We start from the raw sequence: 27,400 nt of genomic DNA, 5'->3' as shown, positions 1-27,400 counted from the left end.
TTCCTTGTGAAAATGTGTTTTAAAAAATGAACTTGCCCAAATAATGCTACTTTACCTTTGATCCCAGCAGAGGTTGCAGGCATGGTGGAAACCAGGGATGTAAGTCTTGCCATACGCACTTCCACACCAGGTGCACAACAGACAGATTTTACTCAGTTACAGACCTTGTATGCATTTTATTCATTATAAATATCCTTATCTCCTGTTTCTATATATTATCTTTTTTATAGATTCCTTGGGGTTTTGCCAGATATATTTACACTGCCCTCTTGAGTTCTGCCTGCAGAGGAATAAAACCAGACCTTATCCACTACCAGACAAAACCATTCATCTCATGGAGGAGAAAATGGAAAAACCAAACGCTGACAAAAACCCGTGGGAGAACAACAGCCTGAGCCTGGATACATCAGTGCAAGTCCCTATAGAGAAGTAAGAAAAGACGGATAGTCACTGCTTTCAACAAATGTATGCACTTTGACTTAGATCACATTCCAGCCATGAACTTAAAGTGAATGTAAAGTTTGCGGAATGAGTGCCCGGTTTTTAAAAATCCTATTAAAAACAGGGGCACTTTCATTCATCAAACTTTACATTTCACTGGTTTTGTTAAAATACTTACCTTTTTATTCTTAAAAACCGCTCCAGCGCTTCTCCAGCCCGTCGCAAGACGATTCATACGTCTGCAATGACGATTCCGGCATCCTCCAATCACGACTTCCCCCCGGGGGAATCATTGCCTAAAGCAACGCCGTGATTGGAGGAAGGCCGGGATCGTCATTTCTGATGTAGGAAGAGGCTTGTGATGGACGGGGGAATCGCTGGAGCGGCTTTCACGAAGAAAAGGTAAGTATTTTAACAAAACCAGTGAAATGTAAAGTTTGATGAATGAAAGTGCCCCTGTTTTTAATAGGATTATTAAAAATTGGGCACTGGTTCATCAAAATTTACATTCACTTTAAAGGACCATTAAACTTGATATTTCAACAACGCATAAAATGTTTCATGTGTGCAAGTGAAACATTATTGCAATATACATTATTTATTTTGCTACCTTTTTCTGTAAAATACATCTAAAACATGTGCTTGTTTTTACTTTCTCCAAGGGAGGTTTGGGTTAATACTTTTAGGCAATTTATGTAAGCTTTTGTTTACTTCACCCTCCCCCCTAAGATTCTCAGCAGTCACATGTTTCTAAAAGGTGGATTATCAATTTTGCAGCACCAATCATGATAGGAGATTCATTCGTTGCAATTTTATACTAAGTTGAATCAGTGCTAAACCACCTTAAAGGGACACTGAACCCACATTTTTTTCTTTTTTGATTCAGATAGAACATTCGATTTTAAGCAACTTTCTAATTTACTCCTATTATCAATTTTCTTTGTTCTCTTGCTATCTTTATTTGAAAAAGAAGGCATCTAAGCTAAGGAGCCAGCCAACATTTGGTTCAGGCCCTGGACAGCACTTGTTTATTGGTGGGTGAATTTATCCACCAATCAGCAAGAACAATCCTGGTTGTTCACCAAAATGGGCCCGGCATCTAAACTTAAATTCTTGCTTTTCAAATAAAGATACCAAGAGAATAAAGAAAATTTGATAATAGGAGTACATTAGAAAGTTGCTTAAAATTGCATGTTCTATCTGAATCACAAAAGAAAAAAATTGGGTTCAATGTCTCTTTAAGGGAAGAGGTCAGGGCAGGCTTCCCCAGTCTCTCTCAACTGCTAATGTGCAAACAGAGTTTGTGCTATATCTGAATATTAGTTTGTGATTGGTAATAAGGATTTTTTTGTTCTGGGGGACAGGGAAATCAATGAAATCAATAAACATAAAACAATATAATCATTTGACAAAGCAAAGCTGCAGTTTTCATTTCAAAATTATTCTCAGATATGAAGGTTCAAAATCATGTAGTTAACAATTTGTGTTTAGGGGTCCTTTAAAGGGACACCAAAGACCTTGTATTTTAAAAGACATTTCTGTTGTCTTGCTATAGGATAACATAACAGTCAAGTGTAACCATTTTCAAAACAAATTAAAGGGACATGAAACTCCAAATTTTTCTGTTGTGAATCAGATAGAGCATACTATTCTAAACAGCTTTCCAAATTGCTTCTGTTATCAAATTTACTTCATTCTCTTGGTATCCTTTAACAGAATATCTGATATCAATATCAATGAGTTAGACAATGATAAGCGGCATATATGTCCAGCCACCAATCAGCAGCTAGCTACCAGTAGGGCATTGCTGTTCCTGAGCCTACCTAGATATGCTTTTCAACAAAGGATACCCAGAAGTTATATACAAGATGTAAATTTGAAAGTTTCATACACACAAAAAGAGAGAAGTGCTTAAACCAGGGAACAAACAATAGTGTAATAGCTTGTTCTAGGCCACTGATTTTCAAACCTCTCAGGCCTCCCCAACAGGTCAGGTTTTCAGGATTGCCTTGGATAAGAGCAGGTGACATTACCATGTTTGCTAATCAGCTGATTGTTTCACCTGTGCTCCAGTTCAGATATCCTCAAAATGTGGCCTGTTAGGGAGGCCTGAGGGCAGGTTTGAAAACCAGTGTTCTAGACTATTTACTACCCCAGAAGCAGACTCTTCTTGCCCTGCATGTGCCTTTCACAGAGAGGAAATTTCCTGCAGTATATCGGTCTGGTCCTGACTATAAAAAGTACAGCCCAGCCCCAAAATACCCAGACCAAGCAATCCCTCTCTGGAGGAGAAACATGGCAAACCCCAGACGTGGGCATCGTCAGTGATGTGCAGCCATATCCCAGCAATGATCACCTGCAGTTACCATATTCCTGGCAGATTTCCTGGTATTTCAGGGCCAGACTGTATGGTTTAGGCAAGATGTACTTCAGGATTACTTCAGGAAAGTTTTTGTCTTTGAAAGGCACAATTGGGCTAAAAGAGGCTGCTCCCAGGTGATCAACGCTAAAGATCAAGCTACTGAACTGTTGTTCATTCCTTGTAGAGTGATTCTCACTCTGTATCAATTGGAAAGTTGTTTAAAATCGCATGTTCTATCTGAATCAATAAAGTTTAATTTTGACTTTACTGTCCCTTTAACACCTGTTTGCTTAAAGGGACAGTAAAGTCAAAAGTAAACTTTCATGATTCAGATAGAGCACCCCATTTTAGGCAATATTAAAATGTACTTCTAATACCTAATTTGCTTTGTTCTCTTGGTATCCTTTGTTAAAAAGAATACCTAGGTAGGCTCATGAGCAGCAATGCATTACTTGGGGCTAGTTGCTGATTGGTGACTGCACATGCATGCCTCTTCTCATTGGTTCAGCTATCTGCAAGAAGTGCCTTTCTGCTCCCTCAACAAAGGATACCAAGTGAATGAAACAAAATGTATAATAGAAGTAAACTGGAAAGTTGTTTAAAATGTATATGTTCTATCTGAATCATGAAAAAAAATGGATTTCATGTCTCTTTAAATTGTTTTTCAGCAGCCAAACTCTACCCACTAGTTTCCTCATTTGGAAGAGCGCATCTGGCCTTGTTACCGGAGTAGACACAGCTAGCCATGATCATTATATTAAAAAAGAACTGCATTCTTTTGAATTGTATCTGACAACATCTGTTGAAGCCAATTATGGATGTATATGTAGCATAGTTAGCCTTGAGTTAAGTTACATGAACAGGGAACAAAATAAATAGTATATTGCAAATATTGTTTTACAATGCATGATTAAATATATTATATTACAATCTTAAGGTGTCTACTGTCCCTTTCGTCTGGTGGTATTCACAAAAATCCCCATTGAACCTATATTAAATAAATCTGAACTGTACTAAGAGTATGAGTGAGTATATGCTTATGCAATCTGTGATAATTTGTCTGACGCATATTACAAATATGCCTCTGTTTTTAAAGGGATATGAAACCCCAAAAATTTCTTTTTTGAATCAGACAGAAGTAAATTGAAACAAATTGGCTTAATTCCCATGGCATTCTGTGTTAAAGAGATACCTAGGTAGGCAACTAGAGAACTACATGGCATTAAATAGTGCTGCTATCTACAGGGAGTGCAGAATTATTAGGCAAATGAGTATTTTGACCACATCATCCTCTTTATGCATGTTGTCTTACTCCAAGCTGTATAGGCTCGAAAGCCTACTACCAATTAAGCATATTAGGTGATGTGCATCTCTGTAATGAGAAGGGGTGTGGTCTAATGACATCAACACCCTATATCAGGTGTGCATAATTATTAGGCAACTTCCTTTCCTTTGGCAAAATGGTCAAAAGAAGGACTTGACAGGCTCAGAAAAGTCAAAAATAGTGACATATCTTGCAGAGGAATGCAGCACTCTTAAAATTGCAAAGCTTCTGAAGCGTGATCATCGAACAATCAAGCGTTTCATTCAAAATAGTCAACAGGGTCGCAAGAAGCGTGTGGAAAAACCAAGGCGCAAAATAACTGCCCATGAACTGAGAAAAGTCAAGCGTGCAGCTGCCAAGATGCCACTTGCCACTAGTTTGGCCATATTTCAGAGCTGCAACATCACTGGAGTGCCCAAAAGCACAAGGTGTGCAATACTCAGAGACATGGCCATGGTAAGAAAGGCTGAAAGACGACCACCACTGAACAAGACACACAAGCTGAAACGTCAAGACTGGGCCAAGAAATATCTCAAGACTGATTTTTCTAAGGTTTTATGGACTGATGAAATGAGAGTGAGTCTTGATGGGCCAGATGGATGGGCCCGTGGCTGGATTGGTAAAGGGCAGAGAGCTCCAGTCCGACTCAGACGCCAGCAAGGTGGAGGTGGAGTACTGGTTTGGGCTGGTATCATCAAAGATGAGCTTGTGGGGCCTTTTCGGGTTGAGGATGGAGTCAAGCTCAACTCCCAGTCCTACTGCCAGTTTCTGGAAGACACCTTCTTCAAGCAGTGGTACAGGAAGAAGTCTGCATCCTTCAAGAAAAACATGATTTTCATGCAGGACAATGCTCCATCACACGCGTCCAAGTACTCCACAGCGTGGCTGGCAAGAAAGGGTATAAAAGAAGAAAATCTAATGACATGGCCTCCTTGTTCACCTGATCTGAACCCCATTGAGAACCTGTGGTCCATCATCAAATGTGAGATTTACAAGGAGGGAAAACAGTACACCTCTCTGAACAGTGTCTGGGAGGCTGTGGTTGCTGCTGCACGCAATGTTGATGGTGAACAGATCAAAACACTGACAGAATCCATGGATGGCAGGCTTTTGAGTGTCCTTGCAAAGAAAGGTGGCTATATTGGTCACTGATTTGTTTTTGTTTTGTTTTTGAATGTCAGAAATGTATATTTGTGAATGTTGAGATGTTATATTGGTTTCACTGGTAAAAATAAATAATTGAAATGGGTATATATTTGTTTTTTGTTAAGTTGCCTAATAATTATGCACAGTAATAGTCACCTGCACACACAGATATCCCCCTAAAATAGCTATAACTAAAAACAAACTAAAAACTACTTCCAAAACTATTCAGCTTTGATATTAATGAGTTTTTTGGGTTCATTGAGAACATGGTTGTTGTTCAATAATAAAATTAATCCTCAAAAATACAACTTGCCTAATAATTCTGCACTCCCTGTAGTGCGCTTGCAAATGGATAACATTCTTGCAAATCTGCTGCCATATAGCGCTCCAGAAATGGGCTGGCTCCCAAGCATACATCCCTGCTTTCAAGATACCAGGAGAATGAAGAAAAATGATAGTAGAAGTAAATTACAAAGTTGTTTAACATTCCATGCTCAATCTGAATCATGAAAGAAAGATTTTGGGTTTCATACAAAGCTTTAATTGGAGAAACCTTACTAAGATACAGGTCACCACACTTGGAACAAGTTTTCTCAGTGCCTGGGTGTGGATTGGCACAAGGATCCCAGTGCACAAACAAATTTGTGCTTAACAAGATCCCTCAAGGCAAGATAGGTTCCCTGTAAAGCAAACTATTTTACCTAATGACAAATTCAGCCCTGTCTGGTGCAGTAGACCACAGATGCATTTTAGAACATTTATTTTTATTATTTAAATTTGTCCCAACATTCTATTCTGTTAGAGTAGTTTCGTTTTAAACAAATTCCTTTTATTTATTGTGTGTTTGTATTTATGCCCTTCCCAGGGATTCACATAGTAAAGTTGTGCTCCTATGTCACTGCAGGTAATGGTACAGCTGAGCAGTGAATTAGAAACAGGCATACTTGTGTATGCTCCAGTTATTATACTTATGTGGGGGAAGAGTGGGGATGTATCAAGTATACAGCTTTGTATGTGCTGTTATTTGTGTTATTTTTACAACCTGCAGACCACAGAACATTCTTTTATATGCTCATCGCTCTCTTTTGTAATTCTAGAATAACAGATTTGTTACTTAATGCTATGGAGAATCCTCTGAGCCCAGTTCAGGAAGACTGTACGGAAAAGGTAAGAGGGTGGCCATATGAGAAAATATATGCAGTTATATTAAAGAATTGTATTTAACTCTGGTGGTGGGAAGTGGATGACATGAGTGTGTGTATATATGTATAAAATATATACAGTATCTCACAAAAGTGACTACACCCCTCACATTTTTGTAAATATTTTATTATATCTTTTCATGTGACAAAACTGAAGAAATAACACTTTGCGACAATGTAAAGTAGTGAGTGTACAGCCTGTATAACAGTGTAAATTTGCTGCCCACTCAAAATAACTCAACACACAGCCATTAATGTCTAAACCGTTGGCAACAAAAGTGAGTACACCCCTAAGTGGAAATGTCCAATTTGGGCCCAAAGCGTCAATATTTTGTGTGGCCACCATTATTTTCCAGCACTGCCTTAACCCTCTTGGGCATGGAGTTCACCAGAGCTTCACAGGTTGCCACTGGAGTCCTCTTCCACTCCTCCATGATGACATCACGGAGCTGGTGGATGTTAGAGACCTTGCTCTCCCCCACCTTCCGTTTGAGGATGCCCCACAGATGCTCAATAGGGTTTAGGTCTGGAGACATGCTTGGCCAGTCCATCACCTTTACCCTCGGATTCTTTAGCAAGGCAGTGGTCGTCTTGGAGGTGTGTTTGGGGTTGTTATCATGTTGGAATACTGCCCTGTGGCCCAGTCTCCAAAGGGAGGTGATCATGCTCTGCTTCAGTATGTCACAGTACATGTTGGCATTCATAGTTCCCTCAATGAACTGTAGCTCCCCAGTGTCGGCAGCACTCATGCAGCCCAGACCATGACACTCCCACCACCATGCTTGACTGTAGGCAAGATACACTTGTCTTTATACTCCTCACCTGGTTGTTGCCACACACGCTTGACACCAACTGAACCAAATAAGTTTATCTTGGTCTCATCGGACCACATGACATGGTTCCAGTAATCCATGTCCTTAGTCTGCTTGTCTTCAGCAAACTGTTTGCAGGCTTTCTTGTGCATCATCTTTAGAAGAGGCTTCCTTCTGGGTCGACAGCCATGCGGACCAATTTGATGCAGTGTGCGGCGTATGGTCTGAGCACTGACAGGCTGACCCCCACCCTTTCAACCTCTGCAGCAATGCTGGTAGCACTCATACGTCTATTTCCCAAAGACAACCTCTGGATATGACGCTGAGCACGTGCACTCAGCTTCTTTGGCCGACCATGGTGAGGCCTGTTCTGAGTGAAACCTGTCCTGTCAAACCGCTGTATGGTCTTGCCCACCGTGCTGCAGCTCAGTTTCAGGGTCTTGGCAATCTTCTTATAGCCCAGGCCATCTTTATGTAGAGCAACAATTCTTTTTTTCAGATCTTAAGAGAGTTCTTTGCCATGAGGTGACATGTTGAACTTCTAGTGACCAGTATGAGAGAGTGTGAGAGCAATAACACCAAATTAAACACACCTGCTCCCCATTCACACCTGAGACCTTGTAACACTAATGAGTCACATGACACCGGGGAGGGAAAATGGCTAATGCCCAATTTGGACATTTCCACTTAAGGGTGTACTCACTTTTGTTGCCAACGGTTTAGACATTAATGGCTGTGTGTTGAGTTATTTTGAGGGGGCAGCAAATTTACACTGTTATACAGGCTGTACACTCACTACTTTACATTGTAGCAAAGTGTCATTTCTTCAGTGTTGTCACATGAAAAGATATAAAATATTTACAAAAATGTGAGGGGTGTACTCACTTTTGTGAGATACTGTATATATAATGTGAAGGGGTGAAAATATGCAGGAACACCCTTTCGAATGGGCTAGACTCTACTTTCCCATCGAACACAGTCTGAAAAAATTTGCATAAAGTGTACCTTTAGGGGTACAACAGCCTCTTTAACATGGGTACATATTAGTATCCTAGCAGATTGTATCTTTCAAAGGCAAATATGTACCTTTTTGGTGACTAAATTGGACCTCAGTGCTATGGTACCAAAATGTACCCTTAAAACTAGTGCACATTTGGCCTTTCAAGGGTACAGCCCCAGTGACAAGCCATTTGTACCTCATTAAAGGGACACTGAACACAATTTTTTTTCTTTCATGATTCAGATAGAGCATGAAATTTTAAGCAACTTTCTAATTTACTCCTATTATCAAATTTTCTTCATTCTCTTGGTATCTTTATTTGAAATGCAAGAATGTAAGTTTAGATGCCGGCCCATTTTTGATGAACAACCTGAGTTGTCCCTGCTGATTGGTGGATAAATGAATCTACCAATAAAAAAGTGCTGTCCAGAGTGCTGATAAAAAAAAAAGCTTAGATGCCTTCTTTTTCAAATAAAGATAGCAAGAGAATGAAGACAATTTGATAATAGGAGTAAATTAGAAAGTTGCTTAAAATTGCTGCTCTATCTGAATCACAAAAGAAAAAAATTGGGTTCAGTGTCCATTTAAAGCACATTTGCAGTCAATACAAAATATTAAAAATGCCAAAATGCTTTTCCACCACATTTATTAAATTTAAATAAATGTTCCTACATTGTGCTTTTGCACTGAAAGATAAGTATATAAGTATTTGTCTAGCTTCAAGTACTAATAAAAACTGTAGCCTTAGTGAAGTTTAATGTTTTTGGTAAGTATAACCAGAAAGCTGATCCACTGCCTAAAAATAGCCAAGCTAGACCAACTGTTCCATAAGGGAACTACTTCTTATACTTTATTTTACTCAGGACTAGACTCTACAACACACAATTTACCTGATGGTGACACAATCCACATAAAACATAACCTAGATAAACCATATAGACAGCCACATAATAATAATAATAATAATAATAATAATAATAAAATATAACTCTAAAATATAACAGGGGAGGCATAAACAATAAAACTCACAACTATACATTTGCATTGTCATCCTATGCAAAATATATGCAAATTAGTTTTTTTCCTGTACAGATTTTGGTGATGGACCTTCTACCAATAGATGGTGCTGTGTTACACAATGTCCAGGATAACTTTCAACCAGTAGATGGTGCTGTGTTACACAATGTTACATGTATGTATGTAACAGGGGGAACTGTCATAATTTTATTTTTTTTTGAAAACTGGTTCTTAAACAGCTCTTCTTTATTTTATATAGTTTAAAATGTATATATTTTTTAATACATTTGCTTTATGTGTAAAAAATATCATCTTGATACTCTAAATATAAAAATGTAAATGTTAATTAGGTGTTTGTGTGCTGTTTAGAATAAGTGACACAGTGTCAGTAAAGATATGCGTTGTTAAAATATTTTTTTGTTTTGTCCACCTCTTGCATATAACCAACAAACACTGAACATGAACAAGTTTACTGTACAACATGTATGTTGAATTAATCTTGGATGATTGCAAATTATTTGTTCATTGAATCATTAAGATGACTGTGGATAACTCTATGTAGCCAAAGTATAAAATAACTGTTTTACCCTCTTGGGAAATAACGCTCCGGTGCACATATTGTATGCACTTGCAAGGTTTGGGAGCCATGAGCCGCCCGTTCCCCTCAACCTTTTGGTCACACAAGTGATTCTACCTTTTTTGGGGGATTAAATGGTACAGACATGGACTTTTTGGAAGTATATTTGTACCTTATTTACACCTAAATGATACATATTAGTTCCTTAAGGTATAACTATGACCCATTGAGGGTACAACCACAGGCAATTGTACCCTAGGTGTTCACAAACGGACCCCATCCGTACCCCTTTTTCTGAAAGTGTACCCATCGGAAGTTGATTTCTGCTACATCTTGTATACATAGCTTTTCTATAGTCAATACTGCAGTATTAAAATTTGCAGTGTAGGTGGTGGTATCACTGGGCAAATGTAGCTATTTCAAATGACAAAATAAGGGTAAATGGGTTATGTAACAATTGAAAACACTCTTGCAGATAAACTGGGAACATTTTCAAGAAGTTTAAAAACAATCTCAAGGAAATGTTGCACAGAAATATAATTCTTAGGGAACACACTATAAATATGGATAACTGGGCTACACTCACTAACAGTCTATCGGCTAGATTACGAGTTGTGCGTTAGGGTAAAAAAGCAGCGTTAAGAGGTCCTAACGCTGCTTTTTTACGCCCGCTGGTATTACGAGTCTTGAAGGTTTAGCGGCACCGCACACTTCTTTAACCTTACCGCAAAACGACTTACGTAAACTTTGTAAAGTCTTTTTTCTATGGGACTTCCATAGTGCCGGTATTAAGAGTCTGTCCTGGGAGGCCAAAAAGTGAGCGGTACACCCTACCCCGTCAAGAGTCCTAACGCATTTAAAAGTCAGTAGTTAAGAGTTTTATGGTACAACGCCGTAACATAAAACTCATAACTAAAGTGCTAAAAAGTACACTAACACCCATAAACTACCTATTAACCCCTAAACCGAGGCCCTCCCGCATCGCAAACGCTATAATAAAAATTTTAACCCTAATCTGTCGCTCAGGACACCACCGCCACCTACATTATATTTATGAACCCCTAATCTGCTGCCCACAACATCGCCGACACCTACATTATATTTATTAACCCCTAATCTGCCGCCCTCAATGTCGCCGCAATCTACCTACACTTTTTAACCCCTAATCTGCCGTCCCCAACGTCGCCACCACTTTAATAAACATATTAACCCCTAAACCGCCGCACTCCCGCCTCACAAACATTAGTTAAATATTATTAACCCCTAATCTGCCGTCCCTAACATCGCTGCCACCTACCTACATTTATTTACCCCTAATCTGCCGACCCCAACGTCGCCGCCACTAAATTAAAGTTATTAACCCCTAAACCTAAGTCTAACCCTAACACCCCCTAACTTAAATATAATTTAAATAAATCTAAATAAAATTACTATCATTAACTAAATTATTCCTATTTAAAACTAAATACTTACCTATAAAATAAACCCTAAGCTAGCTACAATATAACTAATAGTTACATTGTAGCTAGCTTAGGGTTTATTTTTTTTTTACAGGCAAGTTTGTATTTATTTTAACTAGGTACAATAGTTATTAAATAGTTATTAACTATTTAATAACTACCTAGCTAAAATAAAGACAAATTGACCTGTAAAATAAAACCTAACCTAAGTTACACTAACACCTAACACTACAATATAATTAAATAAATTAACTAAATTAAATACAATTACCTAAATTAAATAAATTAGCTAAAGTACAAAAACAAACAAACACTAAATTACAGAAAATAATAAACAAATTGCAGATATTTAAACTAATTACACCTAATCTAATAGCCCTATTAAAATAAAAAATAAAAAACAACCCCCCAACAGTAAAACCCACCACCCACACAACGAACCCCCAAAATAAAATACTATCTAAAAAACCTAAGCTCCCCATTGCCCTGAAAAGGGCATTTGGATGGGCATTGCCCTTAAAAGGGCAGTTAGCTCTATTGCAGGCCCAAACCCTAACCTAAAAATAAAACCCACCCAATACACCCTTAAAAAAACCTAACACTAACCCCCTGAAGATAGACTTACCGGGAGACGTCTTCATCCAAGCCAGGCCGAAGTCCTCAATGAAGCCGGGAAAAGTCTTCATCCAAGCCGGGCCGAAGTCCTCAACGAAGCCGGGAGAAGTCTTCATCCAAGCCGGGCGAAGGGGTCCTCCAGATGGGCAGAAGTCTTCATCCAGACGGCATCTTCTATCTTTATCCATCCGGCGCGGAGCGGGTCCATCTTCAAGACATTCGACGCGGAGCATCCTCTTCTTGATCGAACTCTATCAGCCAATCGGAATCTAAGGGACGCCATCTAGGATGACGTCACTTAAAGGTACCTTCATTCAGCTTTAGTCCGTCGGAAGAAGAGGATGCTCCACGTCGGATGTCTTGAAGATGGACCCGCGCCGGATGGATGAAGATAGAAGATGCCATCTGGATGAAGACTTCTGCCCGTCTGGAGGACCACTTCACCCGGCTTGGATGAAGACTTCTCTCGGCTTCGTTGAGGACTTCGGCCCGGCTTGGATGAAGACTTCTCCCGGCTTCATTGAGGACTTCGGCCCGGCTTCGATGAAGACGTCTCCCGGTAAGTTGATCTTCAGGGGGTTAGTGTTAGGTTTATTTAAGGGTGTATTGGGTGGGTTTTATTTTTAGGTATGGGTTTGGGCCTGCAATAGAGCTAACTGCCCTTTTAAGGGCAATGCCCATCCAAATGTCCTTTTCAATGGGGAGCTTAGTTTTTTTAGATAGTATTTTATTTGGGGGGTTGGTCGTGTGGGTGGTGGGTTTTACTGTTGGGGGGTTTTTTTGTATTTTTTTTTACAGGTAAAAGAGCTGATTACTTTGGGGCAATGCCCCGCAAAAGGCCCTTTTAAGGGTTATTGGTAGTTTAGTTTAGGCTAGGGTTTTTTTTTATTTTGGGGGGGATTTTTTTATTTTAATAGGGCTATTAGATTAGGTGTAATTAGTTTAAATATCTGTAATTTGTTTATTATTTTCTGTAATTTAGTGTTTTGTTTTGTACTTTAGCTAATTTTAATTAATTTAGGTAATTGTTTTTAATTTAGTTAATTTATTTAATTATATTGTAGTGTTAGGTGTTAGTGTAACTTAGGTTAGGTTTTATTTTACAGGTCAATTTGTCTTTATTTTAGCTAGGTAGTTATTAATTAGTTAATAACTATTTAATAACTATTCTACCTAGTTAAAATAAATACAAACTTGCCTGTAAAATAAAAATAAACCCTAAGATAGCTACAATGTAACTATTAGTTATATTGTAGCTAGCTTAGGGTTTATTTTATAGGTAAGTATTTAGTTTTAAATAGGAATAATTTAGTTAATGATAGGAATTTTATTTAGATTTATTTAAATTATATTTAAGTTAGTGGGTGTTAGGTTTAGGGTTAGACTTAGGTTTAGGGGTTAATAACTCGTAATACCAGCGCTGTAGGTAAGTGAGCGGTGAGGGAAAACTGCTCGTTAGCACCGCATAGCCTCTAACGCAAAACTCGTAATCTAGCGGTATGTGTTGTCGCCAGTTACTATGTTATTCTATAAGGACACACTTACCAAAGAACAGAGACAAGGTAGCTTTTGTAGATTCTATAATATTCTAAATTTTTGCTATGATCATTTCAAATTGTAAAATGCAATTTTTGCTTCTCTCCTTGCACAGGATAAAGAGCGTGCTATTTGTGCAGCCAGTATTATTCATCAAGCTGATCTATCTCTCCGACGCATCATCTCAGACCAAATGAAAACATTAAAAGGTATAGACTTCTAGTAGTCCATTTAATCTTTCATTTGTATCATTTGATGAATAGTAAACCTAGGTAGGTTGAGCGGCAGCAATGCATTACTGGGAGCTAGCTGCTGATTGTCATTGGCTCACCAGAAGTGTTCGGCCAGTACTGCATTGCTGCTCTAGAGCTGACTTTAACTATGTGTTTATCCCCATTGCATAGTTAGAGCATTTTATTATTGTGCTATTGCTGGCACATAACACATTACAGCATTTTATTATTGCGCTATTGCTGGCGCATAACACAGAGCATTTTATTGTTGCGCTATTGCTGGCGCATAACACAGAGCATTTTATTATTGGACTTTTATGTCCATTTAACTCATTGGTTGTTGGTGACCGTTACAACATTTCCTTGTTGCCTGTGGTCTAAAGCCCAGATTGGCTCCTACAAATAAGGCAAATGGTAGGCGGAGTTTGGCTTTTGACACCATTAAGACGTTCCATGCCGTCCTAACAGCACTGGGCTTTAACACCATTAGGACGGCATGGAATGTCCTAACATATACGGCATCCTCCCTTTGACATATGTAAGGATCGGCCTGGGGGCGTTCCTAGCAGCTTAGGCAATCTCCCATGATCAGATCCCGACCTTGAAATCACATGGTCGCATTGACGATCGCGTGATTTCATTTTTACTAATAGTGTTTATATTGGACAGATGTGAACACTATTATTCAGACACAAAGTAGTTAATTTATTTTAAAAACATTAAGAGTTGAAAGCACTGTTCTTACTTTATAAGATGTTTTGTTTTCTTCAGATTGTTTTTATAGAAGTATGTGTGAATTATAGCTAAAATAGGGGTGACAGTTTAGAACTCCTTTTGTTTGGTGAATATCACGCACTCTGAAAAAGACACAAGAATCCCAAATTATAATGTTAACTTCACTAGCATACCATAACATTTGTCTAAAGCATTTTTACACAGTATTTTAAAACAATATTCGTTATGTACTTTCTGGGTAGCCTATCATGGTTTTATCAGAATGAATGCTATTTATTTCTTATACACACAGATAGATATAGATATCTAGATATATAGTGTGGTCATCTGTATGTTTGCATTAATGTATGTTTTCTATACAGGTGGCCCTCGGTTTACGTCGGTTCAATTTGCGCCGTTTCAGAATAACAACCTTTTTTTTCAGTCATTTGACTGCTATTGAAAAGCAGTGTACTAATTAATTAAAATAGCCAGTAGGTGGAGCTGTCCGCTTGTCTTGCAGCAAAGTTTTGCAAGCTTAGCAGACTGAAATTAATCTGTGTACACAGAACAGACCTTAGCTATCGAGCAGCTTTCAAGCAACAAGATCTAGCAGCCACTTCCCTATTATCTTCCTGTCCAGCTGCTTGAGGTGAGGGTGCCTAACTGCCTATTAAAGTGAATGTAAATTTTTGGGTATTAAGTTAAACCTACTTGCTCAAAATATTAGATATATGCAAACCTCAATAATAAAAGTTAAATATAAAGAATAATTATCTTTTAATTTTAATTTCAACTTAGCTCCGTTATAAGCCTTTAACTCCTTCCAACCGTCTTCTTCCTGTATTTCATCCGATTTCTCCTGCATCATTACAATATTTGACGCCCACTCGCTGACGTCTGTTTCATGCTCGTTCACGATCAGTGCTGGCATCTGCGCATGCGTTTAAAATTTTGCCGACAAAGAGCGCATGCGTATAGCAAAAACGAACGCTCTAAACCTTGGCACCTCGTTTCCCATTGCGCATGCGTTTACACGCCGTAAGTATATTATAAACAAAGTATTCAATGAATGTTTGCATTCATTGAATACTTTGCGAGCAAGGAGCAGCTTTGTTTATTGATTGAAATAAGCATCAATCCGATATCACCCTTATTTGTAAAGATTGTCTATTATATCGGACATTACATATCAGTATTGCGCATGCACGAATCGTGGACGAGCATTGAGTACGCTACGTCATAGTGTAGTTCACGCATGCGCTGTTAAATCACGAACAACCAGCCTGACGCCCCGGGGGTGAATAAAATATTAAGAAAGCGAAGTGTCAATCAATACAGAAATGTGGGACCAAAATGGCAGGCGGAGGAACCGGCGACAAGAATAAGAAGTAAAAATCGTTATATTTACTTTTAGAAAGAGATTACAAAAATATGATGAATTAAAGTAACCTTTATTTTTGCGATTAAACACTTTGATGATTAGTTATTCAGTTGACTTTACATGCACTTTAATCACTCCAGATTGAAATGCATAGAACAGGTGCAGACCCAATATTATCTAACATGCTAACAATGCAGAGAACTGTTTGCAGAAAAATGCAAGTAAAAAAATGTTTTTGTTCATTAAACTTAGTTTGATGATACAGTCTGTTGTGTGATTATTTAATTAGGTTTATAATGCTGTTTAGCATTTAAAGTCTTTATTTCAAAGCTTTAAAAATAATGTATTAGGTGTTAATTATGCCAATTTTGAGAGGGGCCTGGAATCTAACTCCCTCACTTCCCTTTGACTTACATTATAAACTGGGTTTCAATTTACAACGGTTTCGATTTACAACCATTCCTTCTGGAACCTAACCCCGGCGTAAACTGAAGGCTACCTGTATATGCATTTTCATACTATTTTTTTGTCAAAAAATATAGTGATTTACTCTTTAAATCATAATATAGGTAGCAGGGCTCAAAATTTCAAACCCTAAGCTACTAGCCACCTCAAAATGTTACTTGCCACTTTGATCCTACCCACTAACCCACACCCTATTGTTTTTGCTTTATACCATAAATTAAATAATGCTGCATACAGTAATAAATTAACAAAAATAAGTGCAAAGCAGTTAGCAACATCAGAAAAAGGAAGTTGTTGAACTGAGAGAGCAGAGAGTGTTGACATTAATGTGAGGTCATAGCAGACCTGGAAAATATATTTCTTTCTAATGACACAATGAGTCCACGGATCATCTAATTACTATTGGGAATATCACTCCTGCCCAGCAGGAGGCAGCAAAGAGCACCACAGCAAAACTGTTAAATATCACCTCTCTTCCCTCCCACCCCAGTCATTCTATATATATAATTTATGCTGCCCTAACTTTGAAAGCCTGAGGGGAATATTCAGTCTTTTTTCTTTCCACAGGTCTATGTGAGGGAGAGGACCTCTCAAACCTTGTGAGCTGCCTTGCTGTCGGGCAGATTTGTGAGGCAAGTGCTGACTTTATATATTTCTGGGAAGGAGAAGACACTCAGAAAAAGTGGGCACTTTATTTCAAAGAGAAAGAAGAATTTTATTTTTATTTTAAGGCACTTTAAATAAGGGACACTTAAACTCTCCTATACTGGAGAGGACTCTCAGACAGCAGTTTATGCAGGCACTGGGGCTGAGAATAGTCTGCTTGGTATTTAAACAGTGGTGGTTCCACTTCTCCCGGCGGTTAAACTTTAAACAATATGCCGACCAGGAGATTGTTGTTTTTGAGGACGCCCACGAGGAGTGTAGCTAAGTGAGGCGGCAATCTGCATTGCACGCCACTTTCTTCACTTCCGAGTGCGGAGGAACAGAATTTCCAGGGTCTGTCTAGAAACGCATGCGTTTCTAGGACCGGAGAACGGCTCATTTCGTCTGCTGCTGTAGTCCGGATCGTTTATCTACTGAAAGGAGACAAACTCCGGTGTAGCAGGGCAGGTAGGCACCTCAGCAAAGAAGCTGAGGTGTTTCTTTTCTGTTATTTAGCTTAATACTTCCTTCTGCAGGCTTAAGTAAAAAAGTTATGGTTTAAAATTTAAAGGGACAGTAACATTTTTTTTTCTATTTTAATTTTTATCCAAAAATTAAGGTTATTATTTGTTAATTTGATCCATTGTGAGTCAGAATGGACCAAGAGGCTTTGCAAAATGTCACTTGTTCTTTGTGTTTTGATGCCAATGTGGAACCACTAATCCCTTTCTGTTCCTCATGTATTGAGAGGACTTTAAATTTATGGGCATAGACTTTTTTCTGAGCCAACATTTTCCAAGGCGGATGCTGTTCAGGAGTCTAATGACAATGTTCAATATATGCCGCAGCTTTCTCCTCAAGCATCCCAAATTTTACCGCCCACACATGCAATGCCCTGCGCTTCCTCTCTAGCTCCTCCTGGAGATACGTTGTAAGACATCGCTTCTCTCATGTCTTCTGCAGTTTCTGATGTGTTGTCTGCTTTTCCCATGTTGCAGGGAAAGCGTAAGAGGAAAAACAAACATTCAGTAAGCAAGGTTTCTGACGCAGTTGTTGCTATTTCGAATGCCCCCTCCCAGAACCTGAGGAGGAGGATACTTTGGTAGCATCTGAAGGTGAAATTTCAGATTCTGACAGTGTAATTCCTCTTGCTGATACTGAAGTTGTATCTTTCAGGTTTAAGCTAGTACACGTCCGTCTGTTACTCAAGGAGGTTTTAGCTACATTGGATGACAGCAACACTATGGTCGTAGTTAAGCCTAAGAAATCCAGTAAGCTAAATAAATATTTTGATGTACCTTCCTCGGTAGAGGTTTTTCCAGTACCAGACCGAGCTTCTGAGATCATTGCTAAGGAATGGGAGAGACCGGGTATCCCTTTTTCTCCATCTCCTATATTTAAAAAAATGTTTCCCATAGCGGACTCTATCAAGGAGGCTTGGCAAACAGTACCCAAGGTGGAAGGAGCTATTTCCACTCTGGCCAAGAGAACTACTATCCCCATAGAAGATAGTTGTGCCTTTAAAGAGCCTAGGGGTTACTCAAGAAGTTACCTAGAGGTAACTCAAGAAGATGTATGTACACCAAGGTTTACAATGGCAACCTGCTGTGTGCATTGCTACCGTCACTAGTACGGCGGCATATTGGTTTGATGTGTTGTCTGATGCTATTAGGACAGACACTCCCCTTGATGAGATCCAGGATAGGATAAAAGCCCTTAAGTTGGCTAATTCCTTTATTACTGATGCTTCCCTACAGGTTATCAAACTGGGAGCAAAGATTTCAGGTTTTGCTGTACTAGCCCGCAGAGCTTTATGGTTAAAACCTTTGTCTGCAGATGTGTCATCTAAGTCTAAACTTTTAGCGATTCCTTACAAGGGAAAGACCTTGTTTGGACCGGGTTTGACGGAAATAATCTCTGATATTACGGGAGGAAAGGGTCATCTTCTCCCTCAGGATAAGAGAAACAAGCAAAAGGAACGTCAGAGTAATTTTCGTTCCTTTCGAAATTTTAAGGGAAATTCTTCCTCTTCCAAGCAAGAACAGTCTAAACCTTCCTGGAGACCAAAGGAGTCTTGGAACAAGGGAAAACAATCCAAAAAGCCTACTATCAAATCAAAGACAGTATGAAGGGCCTGCCCCCAATCCGGGACCGGATCTTGTGGGGGGCAGGCTTTCCTTCTTCGCTCAGGCTTGGGTTCGAGATGTTCAGGATCCCTGGGCAGTAGACATAGTGTCCCAGGGATACAAACTAGAGTTCAAGAATTTTCCTCCCAGAGGCAGGTTTCTGCTTTCAAGATTATCTGTAGACCAGACAAAAATAGAGGCGTTCTTACACTGTGTACAGGACCTCTCTGACCTGGGAGTGATAGTTCCTGTTCCGATGCAGGAACAGGGTCTGGGGTTTTATTCCAATCTGTTTGTGGTTCCCAAAAAGGAGGGAACCTTCAGACCAAACAAATTTCTCAGAGTACCGTCCTTCAAGATGGAAACTATTCGTTCCATTCTTCCTTTAGTCCAAGAGGGTCAATTTATGACAACGGTGGATTTAAAGGACGCGTACCTGCATTTTCCCATTCACAGGGATCATCACAAGTTTCTAAGGTTTGCATTTCTAGACAAACACTTCCAATTTGTGGCTCTTCCTTTCGGCCTTGCCACAGCTCCCAGAATTTTCTCAAAGGTTCTGGGATCCCTGTTAGTGGTGCTCTGATTACAGGGCATCGCAGTGGCGCCCTATCTAGACGACATCCTGGTCCAGGCGCCATCTTTTCAACAAGCAAGGTCCCACGCGGAAATGTTGTTATCTTTCCTGCGATCTCACGGGTGAAAGGTAAATTTGGAAAAGAGCTCCTTAGTTCCAAACACAAAGGTAACTTTCTTGGGAACCATAATAGATTCCCTATCAATAAAGATTTTTCTGACAGAAGTCAGGAAATCAAAGATTTTTGATTCTTGCTTAGCGCTTCAGTCCGCTCCTTGGCCATCAGTGGCTCAGTGCATGGAGGTAATCGGGCTGATGGTGGACATCGGACATCATCCCGTTCACTCGTTTCCACCTCAGACCTCTGCAGTTAAACATGCTCAGTCAATGGAACGAAGATTATGCAGATTTGTCTCCACGAATACAGCTGGAGCAGGAGACAAGGGATTCTCTTCTTTGGTGGTTGTCTCAGGATCATCTCTCCCAGGGAACCTGCTTTCGCAGACCCTCTTGGGTGATTGTGACAACAGATGCCAGCCTTCTAGGATGGGGGGCCTTCTGTGGCTCTCTAAAGGCGCAGGGAACTTGTACTCAGTCAGAGTCTGTTCTGCCCATAAACATTCTGGAGCTGAGAGAAATCTTCAATGCTCTTCTGGCCTGGTCCCAGTTAGCCTAGGCCCAATTCATTAGGTTCCAGTCGGACAACATAACTTCAGTGGCTTACATCAACCATCAGGGAGGAACAAGGAGTTCCTTAGCCATGGCAGAGGTAGCCAAGATAATTTGGTGGGCGGAGACCAACAATTGTCTGTCGGCGATCCACATCCCAGGGGTGGACAACTGGGAGGCGGACTTCCTGAGCAGACAGACCTTTCACCCTGGGGAGTGGGAACTCCATCCGGAAGTGTTTTCCAGCCTGATTCTCAAATGGGGTCAGCTGGAATTGGATCTCATGGCATCTCGGCAGATTGCCAAGCTTCCGAGGTACGGGTCGAGGTCAAGGGACCCTCAGGCTGTACTTATAGACGCCCTGGCGGTACCTTGGAATTTCAGTCTTGCATACCTATTTCCTCCATTCAATCTTCTTCCTCGGGTCATTGCTCGAATCAAGCAGGAGAGGGCGTCGGTGATCCTCATTGCACCGGAATGGCCTCGCAGGATTTCGTATGCAGATCTGATGGACATGTCATCTCTTCCACCTTGGAGACTTCCGTTGAGGAAGGACCTTCTACTTCAAGGGCCCTTCCTTCATCCAAATCTAGTTTCTCTGAAGCTGATTGCTTGGAGATTGAACGCTTAATTTTATCCAAGCGGGGATTTTCGGAATCGGTCATAGAGACCATGATTCAGGCTCGTAAACCTGTGACTAGAAAGATTTACCACAAGATATGGAATAAATATCTATATTGGAGTGAATCCAAGGGCTACTCTTGGAGTACAGTTAGGATTCCTAGAATTCTGTCCTTTCTCCAAGAAGGTTTGGAGAAGGGCTTATCAGCAAGTTCCCTAAAGGGTCAAATATCTGCCTTGTCTATTTTGTTACATAAACGTCTGGCGGACGTACCAGACGTGCAATCGTTTTGTCAGGCCTTGGTCAGGATTAGGCCTGTGTTCAAACCAGTTACTCCTCCCTGGAGTCTTAATTTAGTTCTTAAGGTTCTTCAAGGGGCTCCGTTTGAGCCTATGCATTCCTTAGATATTAAGTTGTTATCTTGGAAAGTTTTGTTTCTTGTTGCTATTTCATCTGCTTGTAGAGTGTCAGAGCTCTCGGCATTACAGTATGATTCTCCTTACCTTATTTTTCATTCGGATAAGGTAGTTTTACGTACCAAATTAGGGTTTCTCCCTAAAGTAGTTTCTGACCGGAACATTAATCCGGAGATTGTTGTTCCTTCTTTATGTCCTAATCCTTCTTCTCCGAAGGAACGGCTTCTGCACAATCTGGACATGGTACGTGCACTAAAATTTTATTTACAGACGACTAAGGATTTTCGTCAGTCTTCTGCCTTGTTTGTGGTTTTCTCGGGAAAACATAAGAGACAGAAAACTACGGCTACTTCTCTTTCATTTTGGCTGAAGAGTATCATATGTTTTGCCTATGAAACTGCTGGACAGCAACCTCCAGAGAGAGTAACGGCTCTTTCCACAAGAACTGTTGCTTCCTCATGGGCATTCAAAAATGAAGCTTCTGTGGAACAGATTTGCAAGGCTGCAACTTGGTCCTCTCTTCACACTTTTTCAAAATTCTATAAATTTGATACTTTTGCCTCTGCTGAGGCTGCTTTTGGGAGAAAGGTTCTTCAAGCAGTGGTGCCTTCCGTTTAGGTTCCCTGTCTTGTCCCTCCCTTATCATCTGTGTACTCTAGTTTGGGTATTGAATCCCATTAGTAATTAGATCAGGGGTGTCAAACTCAAATTCATCGGGGGCCACATCAGCAGTTTGGTCACCCTCAAAGGGCCTCAAAGGGCCGGTTGTATAGGACTATGTGTCCACTCTTTATTATCATAATAAATTATTGTCACTGCATTCAATTATTACTGTTTAGCACTAAGGGTCAAAATATTATGAAGGGGGGATGGGGGCTATATATTATATGCTGGGTGACACATGGGGGCTATATATTATGTAGGGGGGACATAGAATGCCTATCTCAATGCTATTAGCAAATAATCTGCCACTCAGCTGTTATTTTATTTGTTATATCTGCTGGTAGAGATATTTTTCAGTAAAGCTTCTTAATTTTTTAATTACCCTGGCTATAGCAAATGATCTGCCACTGTTATATACAGTTTATTTGTTATGATCTATCTGTTGGTTCTGTAAGTACAGATATTTTGTAGTAAAGCTTCAGAAGGGTACTGCATCTCTGTACTTACAGAACCAGCAGATAATAACAAATAAACTCAAATGTATATATTATAACAGTGGCAGATCATTTGCTAATATCAGCCAGGGTAATTAAAAAATTAAGAAGCTTAACTTTACTGAAAAATATCTCTACCAGCAGATATAACAAATAAACTGCATGTGGCAGATCATTTGCTAAAAAATATCAGCCAGGGTAATTAAAAAATTAAGAAGCTTTTACTATTTTTTAATTACCCCTCAGATTTGCGAATCTACCTGCTGCCTGGTTGACAATGTTACAGTTACTTTATAATAATAAAATTTGTCAGTTTATTACCAGCATTTTTTCCTAGCATAACAGACTGTGCCTGACGAATAAAACTTACTTAAGAATAAGTCACAAAAATGGATATTTTTTTTAAAATAATTCTGATTTCATGGTTTAGCAGCCAGAGTGCCTAAAACTTTTTATTGCAGCTGAGCCTGAGAGCACAAGTTCATATGCGCAGCAGGCAGCCAGACTCTCACCTCTCACAGTCTCGACTCACTCTCGTCTGGTCCAGATCGGCAGCGCCAAGTCAGAGGATTACGGGGCCCGGTGTGTGACACAGTGAGTGACAATCTCAGCTGCTCACTTGTCAGACAGTGTCCTCTAGTCTGCTGCCACGTGTTCCTGTGAGAACTTCACACTCCTCAGTGCTCTAGAGCGGCAACGCGGGGTCACGTGAGATGCCCCTGGTGACATCACGCCTGCTTGCTTGTCGCTGATTCGCTGCTGCTGACCGCGGCGCGAGAATTACAAATTCAAAGGAGGGGAGGACGGGCGGGCCTCAGTGTCACGATCGCGGACGCGCTACTGTAGCAAACATTATAAATATAAATGTTTATTTTTTATATTACTGAATCGCGGTATCAGGGGTGAAGGCTGGCGGCCGGCGGCGGCTACACGGGCCACATGACAAGGTCTGGTGGGCCGGATTCGGCCCGCGGGCCTTGTGTTTGACACCCGTGAATTAGATGATCTGTGGACTCATCGTGTCATTAGAAAACAAAATTGATGCTTACCTGATAAATTTATTTCTTGATACGATGAGTCCACGGCCCGCCCTGTTTTTTAGACAAGGTATGAGTTTGTAATAAACTTCAGACACCTCTGCACCTTGTTACTTCCTTTCTCTCCTTTACTTCGGTCAAATGACTGGGGTGGGAGGGAAGGGAGGTAATATTTAACAGCTTTGCTATGGTGCTCTTTGCCGCCTCCTGCTAGGCAGGAGTGATATATCCCATTAGTAATTAGATGATCCGTGGACTCATTGTGTCAAGAAATAAATACATTTATCAGGTAAGCATAAATTTTGTTTTTATAATTATCATCTCTCATCTATCTTTCTCCGCTGCCTTCTCTCTCCAATCTCTTTTTACCCCCTCCCTTCTCTCTCATATCTCTTCTCTTTCTTTTTTTTCCATTTTTTTTTAACGCTATTTTTTTTATCCACTCTCACTTTTCCTCTCCAATCTCTCTCTGCCCCTGTTTACCCTCTCAGTCTAAGGACTAATGGGGTCCCTATAGCCCTAGAGGAATATCATAACCTTGCCCTTTCATGGATATAAAATATCCCTTTTAGATAATATTAGTAGCAGGTAGCTCAACATTCATTCACTAAATTTCACTCACCACTGTTAAATTTTCACTAGCCAATGGCTAGTGGAAATTTTGAGCCCTGTAAGGTAGCCTCTATTTTAACATCCAAATTAAATTTGTATTTCCACATAAAGGTTTCTGTAAAAGTTTTAAAAATAAACCTTTGCCAATAGACACAATGCATAGATTTTTATTTTGAGCTATATAGATCATAACTGAGGATGCACTCTAGTATGTCTTATGATTTCTGTTTTTCACACAATGAGAGAGATATATAAAAACTGAACTATGTGATAGTTACAACTACAAAATGCTATTGAACACTGTAGCTTCACTTGTTGTCATTGTGTTATTCATGAGGGATCCTGAACTTTGTATATTGTGTTGTTCAGCACTATAGACCATTGTAGTTTGCTGGATCACACTGACATTGTGCTGTGCCTTATCATGTGACATTTGTACATTGTGTTATTGAGGACCCTAGTCGCTGTTGTTTGCTGATTCTCTGTGTCAGGTTGTTACAAATAATCTTGTGTAGTGTTCAGTTTTGTCCTGTGTGTTCTATTTTCTGTGTTTAGCTTTAAAGATTGTGGAAATGTGTTCCAGCCCTTTCTGGCATCCGAAGGGTTAACAGCCCCTTGTGGTAATTTCACTTACATTACTTGTAGCTACAATGTGTACACTGTGACATCTTGGCTGCAATATCACTGTCAGGACAGTGTTGGTAATTAGAACTGTGCACCATAACACCTTGCGTCCCACTGTCTCCTGTGTATAGAATGGATGTCTATGTAATTTGTAAGCACTCTGATGTTGACTTCTGCACTTTCTTTTAGGTAAAGTCTCTCCACAACACATTAAAGCAGTGGCCCAGGATCTTCAGCACACCAAGTCTAAGCTAATAGAAGACCTGCGACAAAGCATGTCAGGGACGACGTCACTGTCTCACAATAAAGACACTGTTTCTGATATTGTGTGCTTGTTTGAGGAACACAGTAAATATATACTGCAGCCATATCTGCGCAAGGAGTTAGTTGATGTCCAAGCTCAAGAAAATCAAGAATACAAACTCTAACACTATTATAGCAGAATGTCATGTTTTTACTATCTACATATACTTAAAGGGACACTCAAGTCAAAATTAAACTTTCATTATTCAGATAAAGCAGCAATTTTAAACAACTTTCCAATTTACTTCCATTAACAAAATGTGCAGTCTTTTTATATTTAAACCTTTTGAGTCACCAGCTCCTACGGAGCATGTGCAAGAATATACTTATATGCATTTATGATTGGCTGATAGCTGTCACATGATACAGTAGGATTTGAAAAAGACATAACTGAAATTTATCAGAAAAAAATCTACTACTCATTTGAAGTTCAGACTAAGGGGCATATTTATCAAGCTCTGTATGGAGCTTGATGCCCGTGTTTCCGGTGAGCCTTCAGGTTTGCCGGAAACAGAAGTTATAAAGCAGCGGTCTAAAGACCGCTGCTCCATAACCTGTCCGCCTGCTCTGAGGCTGCGGACAGAAATCAACCTGATCCTATACGATCGGTTTGATTGACAGCCCCTGCTAGCGGCCGGCACAAGAACTGCTGGTGCAATGATAAATGCCAACAGCGTGATCATGTCTGCTTGCACCATAGTAAATAGGCCCCAATGTGCTATTGCATTGTCTTTTTATAATGCATTTGTTGTTTATGCAAATCTACTGTACTTACTGGTCCTTTAAGGTTACATGTTTGTATCCTTAAAGGGATAGTAAACACCAAAAATTTTATTATTTAAAAAGATAATCTCTTTATTTACCATACCCCAGTTTTGCATAACCAACACTGTTATAGAAATATACTTTTTACCTCTGTGATTACCTTGTATCTAAGCTTCTGCTGACTGCCCTCTTATCTCAGATCACTTGCATTTCAGGCAATTAGTGCTGACTCTTAAAGGGACACTAAACCCAAAATGTATCTTTTATGATTCTGATACAGAATACAATTTTAAACAACATTCCAATTTACTTCTATAATTTAATTTGCTTCATTCTTTATATATCATTTGTTGAAGAAATAGCAATGCACATGGATGAGCCAATCACACAAGGCATCTTTGTGCTTCCACTAATCAGCAGCTACTGAGCCTATCTAGATATGCGTTTTTTAGCAAAGGAGATAAAGAGAATGAAGCAAATTAAAGAATAGAAGTAAATTAAAAAGCTATTTAAAATGGTATGCTCTTTCTAAATCACAAAAGAAAAAATGTGGGTTTCATGTCCCGTTAAATAACTTCACGTGCATGAGCACAATGCTATCTATATGAAACACATGAACTAAAGCCCTCTAGCTGTGAAAAACTGTCAAATGCAGAGGCTGCCTTCAAGGGCTTAGAAATTCGCATATGAGCCTACCTAGGTTTAGCTTTTAACTAAGAATAACAAGAGAACAAAGCAAATTTGATGATGAAAGTAAATTAGAAAGTTGTTTCAAATTACATGCCCTTTCTGAATCATAAAAGTTTAATTTAGACTTTACTATCCCTTTAAGAGAACTGGGCAACTTGTATAGACAGAATAGGAAATAAAATGTTGTGCCTACAATAGGCCAGATTACAAGTGGAGCGCTAATTTTTTTTCTAACACCTGAGACCTCATATATTTGAGCCATTATAACTTTTGTGCACAATATTTTTTTTATTAGATTGTGGTGTTATGAGTGTAACTGCACTTTGCAATGTATTTTTGATGTGTTTTGTGAGACTTTTTAGTTTCACAAAACCGTTAACCAGAGCTCTGAAGTCACGGTAATCATTCTACTGTAAATCGTGATTGCGCTCAAGCGATGGCGTTTACTTTCAACTCATATTACCAGCGGTAAACCCGATGAGCGCAAACACCAGTGATAAACCCCATATCGCTTGAGAGCAAACATTTGCGCTCCACTCATAATCTGGCCCAAAATCTTTTGTTTTACATATTAATGCTCCACAAACTCTTACATCAATATTATTAGATGTAAATGTTTGTATAAAATTTATATTGACAGCCAAAATAAACCAATATGGTGTAGGAATGGCTTGTCCTAACTAAGGCTTTGAAGCCACAATGCATATTATCTTTAAATTGAATGTTCCTTAACCAGAAAGAAAAGTGACATTTTTCTTTTGATATTCTATTTGAAATATTTACAAACCCTCCAACATAAATAAATACAATTTTGAATAAGTGCCCGGTAACTAAAAGTAATCATAAAAACAGGGGCACTTTCATTCATA

At 39.5% G+C, this 27,400-nt stretch overlaps 1 protein-coding gene across 1 annotated transcript in view; it reads left to right on the top strand.

Annotated features, from left to right (window-relative positions):
- The window catches only part of PSTK (phosphoseryl-tRNA kinase), a 31,284-nt gene extending 4,543 nt beyond the window's left edge, over nt 1-26,741 (top strand). Inside the window, exons 3-6 of the mRNA XM_053692616.1 lie at nt 231-429; nt 6,371-6,440; nt 13,608-13,701; nt 24,963-26,741. Coding sequence (XP_053548591.1) covers nt 231-429; nt 6,371-6,440; nt 13,608-13,701; nt 24,963-25,201 — 602 coding nt within the window. The 3' untranslated portion in view covers nt 25,202-26,741. The remainder of the gene's footprint in view (nt 1-230; nt 430-6,370; nt 6,441-13,607; nt 13,702-24,962) is intronic.
- The last annotated feature ends 659 nt before the right edge of the window (nt 26,742-27,400 follow it).

The sequence above is a fragment of the Bombina bombina genome, chromosome 9 (genome assembly GCF_027579735.1).
Source record: "Bombina bombina isolate aBomBom1 chromosome 9, aBomBom1.pri, whole genome shotgun sequence".
Taxonomy (NCBI): Eukaryota; Metazoa; Chordata; class Amphibia; order Anura; family Bombinatoridae; genus Bombina; species Bombina bombina.
This window is presented reverse-complemented; position numbering and strand designations above follow the sequence as displayed.